This window comes from Ptychodera flava, chromosome 10 (assembly GCF_041260155.1).
Source record: "Ptychodera flava strain L36383 chromosome 10, AS_Pfla_20210202, whole genome shotgun sequence".
Taxonomy (NCBI): Eukaryota; Metazoa; Hemichordata; class Enteropneusta; family Ptychoderidae; genus Ptychodera; species Ptychodera flava.
In genome coordinates this window covers 19,315,107-19,321,106 of record NC_091937.1, presented here as the reverse complement: position 1 = coordinate 19,321,106, position 6,000 = coordinate 19,315,107, and the positions used below count along the sequence as shown (strand labels likewise).

Below are 6,000 nucleotides of genomic sequence, written 5' to 3'. Positions count from 1 at the left end.
TGAGAAAATGAAAGATGAAATCTTTTGCACAAAAGTTTCCTCAATGAATCTTTAAACTGAACTATCCTCTTTCCAAATCAAGAATAAGAATTTAAGTTCATTGTGCAAAAAGATATTACCTAAAGTTTACCGATATTTTGAAATTCAAATAGATGCCTCCATGTGTTATAACCCTATCAAGGAGAAAGTTTTTTAAAAAAGCAAGAAAATAGCAAGCGGTGAAAAGTTCATCTACCCCTACATGCTTCAAGATGAGTGGATACAGACAATATAACGGCAAAGTATTGTAATGATTTCAGAATCCACAATTTTTCCCCGAGGTGCATTCAACTAAAGCAATGGTTTCATCTCTGTACTACCAAAATGTATACATGAATGGCGAATAAAAATGCATGTCAGAAAACAGAAGTTTATGATTGGCTAAGACAATCTGCTATTTGCATAGCATTAGGACATCAATTACAATGGCCCACCTGCAATGTTTGTAAACCGAAGTGTTTTTGTAGAGACTGATCTGCTTGACCTGATGAGGCCTGAGTGGAAATGCAACAATAAATCTGCAACTCTTGCAAAATTCAAATAATTGTACAAGTATTATTTCCATATGGTCGTAGAGACATATTTTATTATCAAAGAAATACCCTATTATATAATTCACAAACATACCATATACATACATATAAGCATATTACATGAATATTATAATCAGTCGCTATTCTTTACATTTTCGTACTAATCTTTATCTATATTGGTATACTTTGCATATACACTACGTCTCACTTCAATCTTTATGTGCATCTCATATACCATGAATATACCAGAGTAAAGGCCCTGAGCGATAACTATATACATTTTATATCAGTTGAGATTTGAGATACTTAGTGAAGTGCTTAGCGCACTTCATGTACAATAAAAACTGTTTTTTCTAAGATAGTAATAAACTTGATCACTTTAAATTATCCTTCTCGATAGGCGTACTGCGACAAAATGCATAAGGCATAGTCAGTCATTATACTTTTGAAATGATAACAGAAAAATAGCAAAACTCAAACTCATCAAAAGCGTGGTGCTTTAGTACCAGAAGATCAAGGTAATGAAAGTGAACATCACAATGCAGTATAACTGTAGCTCTTTATAAGACGCTGTTTAATAGGTATCTACCATTTAAAGGACCAGAAATTTCAAAACACTAATGATGTCTTAATATTAAAGGGAGGAGGTCGTCGGAATTGTTGTCAAAGGTCGTTTTGGACCTTTACGACCGATGTAAACACTGTATGTGAGGTACGTTTGCGATTGATGAAAGTTAAGAAATGTTTGTCACAATGTACGCCAGAAAATGTATATGTTGCAGCTATGTCGACGTGGTGCATCTAGATATCGTGCATGAATAAACAGAAAGTCGCGCAGGCGCAGTTCCGACGACCCTCTCCTTTCAATGTTCTAAAACAAAACAGTATTATTCCCTTTCAAGCTACTCCGAGGGTAGCATTTAGTCTTCTGAATTTCCGAATTCGGACTGTACATCGACGAGCTCTACCTGCATGCCGTTGTTAGTGTCGTGGAAGTCACTGTTGAGCACTTTCCGTATTTGTCCGTAGCCTTTGTATCGATTTGGCCGCTGTTTTCTGAAGTGAGAGAGAAGAACACAACTTGAAGGGAGGTGGGTGGCTAGAGCGCCAGCCTGCCAGCCAGCCATCTGGCAAGTCAGATAGATAGATAGACGGATACTTGTGTTGGGTAGATAAATAAATAAATGGAGATACAGAAAGACACTGGACAGACAGAAAGACAGACAGACAAGAAAAGTGGGAATGGTGGGTGTGTTGATGTACATTTAGTAAACGCATAGCAACATAAGCATTCACCGTCACTAAACCGATTAGAGAATTTCAAAATTCGGTGGTGTTTAAGTATTTGATAACTTGTAAAACAGTAAAAGTATTGTAACATTGATGTTAATATCTGGATACAATGATTGCATTTAAGGATTATGCTAAAGCTACGACTTTAGAATTAGGGATTTATGGTATATCGCAGTTTATCGCTATTTTTATCCAAAACCACGTGCACACGACAAATTAAAGTGGAAGTGAAAAACTACTACAGTTAAGGTAGTATGCGCCTAGAAAGTGAGGGACTTAAACTTTAGCCTAATCTTTCCTCAATGACACTTTCAATAATTTTCTTACCAAATCGATAATGAAAATCAGGGTCACTCTGCAAAATTTGGTACTAGAGAAATGAATTACCTAACATTTACCGATATTTGAAATTCAAAATGGCCGCCATCCTATTGACAGTAAGTTTATATGTCCTCTAGGCGCATCCTTAAAATAATGCAAAACTAGATAAATAGAGAATTACTCTCAAACTTTGACGAGGTTGGTTAGTTATTAAAGAATTTCGTAGGGCATATTTCCGTTGTTGTTTTTTCACTCAATTTTATAACCACATACTTTCCGAACTGTTCTCCTTCCTCCATTGTTTCCGGCAGCTTCCTGTTCCTCGTTTCCGGTAAGGGCAACACCAATACACCGGCCATGACGGTGATAACACCGAAGATTACCGGTGGAAGGGGCAACCACAGTCTATCCAGGAGAAGTATTTGCGGCGAAAGGATCGCACCTAGAGAGGCAAACATGGAACACAGTCCGATACCAATTGACCTGTGACGAGACGAGTACATCCGTTAGAGGGCGCAAGGTCGTCACTTGCGCATGTCCTCATCTTTCTGTTTACATTAAATCGTTTAACCAATAGGCTTTTAGCGGTTCAGTTTTGCGACAAGTTTTCACCTCAGCAAAATCAAAGTCACCCGATTTTAACAAAAGTAAGCAAGTCAGAACAATACATGTATTTACCCAATGACCTTCAAAATGAGCCTCACAAGTGTTAGGTCAAACGAATATTGTAAAAGTTCGTATACCTTTCTCCGAGGCGCATTCAAACTTAAATCGTTTTACTAAAAGGCTTTATTTTTATTTGGCGGTTCAATGTTGCAACAGGTTTACTCCTCGGCAAAAATCCCAGTTGCAAAAGCCCTGCACTGCTTTCCCTTCATCAAAGTGCCGCGCTTATTACAAACATAAGAAACGATCTACTCCTTTAATGGTTGCATCAAACCGCAACATAAACAGTTAAATACGCAAGTATAGGCTAAATCGGGGCTGTATTAGAGTTCAAGAAGTAAATATTGAATATGGAATATGAGAAAGACATAGGTACGGCATTTACGGATGGACCATTAGGGAAGGGGTCGCAAAAAGGGAGATAAAGATCGTTTTAACAGTGCTACTGTTTGATATGAACAAATATAGTACATACATTGATCGGTCGAAAATTGGGAAGTTCTGGGGAAAGGCATGCATGGCATGCACAGATGAAACGATTGCCAAATTTGGAAAGTAAAAAATTGGATACGTCCTCTCGACCACTCCCACCAAGATATAAGGTCCATCCTTTAGGTGTAAAATCACTACATAGCAAAGCGCCATTACCTCACTGGTGTTGGGAAAAGTTCGGCGGCGTAGATATACACGATTGAAAATGACGATGAAATGCCAAATTTTCCGATCATCGCCAACGTTATTCGTAACCATGTGAGACCGACACCTGTAAGGAGAAAAAAGGAAAAAAAATCGGAGATTTAGAACATCCTCATGTTCCAAAAACAAACGGCTGACATAATACCGAAACGATTTAGTGAAATGATTAGACTCGATGTGTTAGTAGCCTTGCCTTCATAACTTACTATGGAAATGTAACTGTTCCTGAATCTCATGTGACACCGAAGAGGTTTCTAAAGGATCGCATCACCGGATAACTTTTGCCAAATTTCAAGGACTAGAAACATACATGTATCTCTAATTTTTTGCCTAATGACGTGACGTAGGAAAAAATAAATCAATAAAATGAACGACCGATTGAATGAATGAATGAACGAATGAATGAATGAATTAATGCATGCATGCATGCATGCATTAATAAATAGATAAACCAATAAATAAATATCAATTAATTAATTAATAATTAGTTAGTTAATGAATAACTAATAAATAAACAAATTAATTAATTAATTGTCTGTACCCTTAACATGGCAGCACAAGATAAAATAAGAGTAAAACATCGAAAGGAAGGATGGAAATAAGTGAGCAATGGTACGCCAGTCGGAAATTGATATTTCGTCGACATTTTTAAGCTTATATATTTTATAGTGGAATCGTGTATAGTTTTTCTCCCCATATTTGATACAACCATTGTTTTGTATGTATCGGATCCAGTCCACATAATTTCATGAGTTCTACCGTTCCTCGAAAGAATTATGTCATGAAAAGTCAGGATGCGATATACGGCCTCGAAAATCATATTCGGAAGGTACTTTCAATAACGATTGAGTTCTGTTTTGTAATTGTGGACACGCACACACTCCGAAGTGAATTTATCCCAAATGCCCAGTGCAGCTGACGTGAAAAGAAGTAAGGGGTAGCCGGTTAGATCTAAAGAGGGCGGGCAAGGGTTCCAACGAGCAATTATTTTTCGAGTTTCACGACTTCACAATCCTGTGTTTTTGATTTTGCTTGGCATACAAATTCAGATATATTTAATTCCGATATTTTCTTTCCGGTCGACATTCATGTGAAAATTTTCTTTCGAAAGCAGTATGGCTGCCTATTTGTAGAACGATCTTAGCTCTGCAGGATCCGCTTTTTAATTTACTGCCCCTCCTAAGAGATATCGGTCCATCCCTAAATGAATTTCATGGCAGGTTCTCTCACTGTCTCGTGGGATGCATATTATGGCTCTTCTCTGCCTATAAAAAAAGGGGGCGTTTTAGCCCCGGGTCATGCATACTTTTACTATAAAATGGAGTCTGTGCTTTTCTCGGTCAGAAATTTAGGGCGCATAGGAGTTTGAGGCGGATATTAGAACCTATGCGAATCGAATGAGGGGCAGTTAGAGGGCAAAGGTCACGCACACTGCGGCACGAAGGCTGCCCCGATGCACCCACAACCACTCAGCACCATCGTCCCGCACAAAGACCAGCGACGTCCCACATATGGAACCTCTAAGAGATAGATCGGCATCAAGTAGGCTGGGATCTCCACTGCTGCCGATATGAAGGCACTGAGGTAGTCGCTACCACCGAGGGATGATGTGTTCAGATTCAAACCGTAGTACACCATGCTGTTTGCCGTACTGCAAGATGAAATTACAAAAAAAAAAGTTTCTTGAGAAATATTTAATCTCACAAACTTGTGTATCAGGGTATGGAGAAGCTAGTCACTTCTCTCACGATTTTTACTTTATCATGGCAACGATAAGTTCTCATAATCAAGAGGCTTGCACATTGTTTCGGTGACCCCGAGTTAAAAGGTGACGAGAACTTTCGATGACTGCACAGCAATGAAAACATAATCTGCTACATTATCTTCATATAAGAGGAAGATAGTTTCTTTCTGAGCACTGCCACTCCGTATACGTGTCATCGGCTGTGGCTTCTGACCTTAAAGCTCCATACGCTGTATCTTTTGGCTATTTTTTCAGAACTTTTTTTTTGGTTTCCCTACACTTTCTGCATTGAATCTCTAAACTGTAATTTAATGCCAAGTATTTACCATATCAACACAACCTATATGAGTATAATCTCCATAATTATTGTTGAAAATTAGTATTCAAGTCCGGACTAGAATTCATTTGTAAACAATAAACAATGATCACTACACGCATACAAGCTGTGTTGAAAAAAGAAGACTCGAAATTTCTGCATGACAAACGGATTAGGGTCATACACGGTATAGTTGATACACGGAGGCAGAATACTGAAAAACTTGCCACAAGTTACAGCTTATGTCCCTTTAACACGTAAATCTGTCTCAGCTGTTTACTTTTGAAGGTGCGCTCATCTCTGGATTAACTCTCAGGAGTGCTTTGTGAGATACCGTTGACCATATATTTCAGGTAATAAAATTATGACATGAATTTCGGCAATACATCACA

General features: G+C 38.2%; 1 protein-coding gene across 1 annotated transcript; it reads right to left on the bottom strand.

Annotated features, from left to right (window-relative positions):
- Positions 1-580: 580 nt before the first annotated feature.
- LOC139142175 (organic cation transporter protein-like) lies at positions 581-5,390 on the bottom strand. Its single transcript, XM_070712029.1, has 4 exons — positions 4,979-5,390; positions 3,501-3,615; positions 2,460-2,669; positions 581-1,628 (listed from the first exon to the last, which is right to left on the bottom strand). Exons 1-4 carry the CDS (start codon positions 5,184-5,186, stop codon positions 1,493-1,495), a joined length of 669 nt encoding a protein of 222 aa, XP_070568130.1. The 5' UTR covers positions 5,187-5,390; the 3' UTR covers positions 581-1,492.
- Between the last annotated feature and the right edge of the window lie 610 nt (positions 5,391-6,000).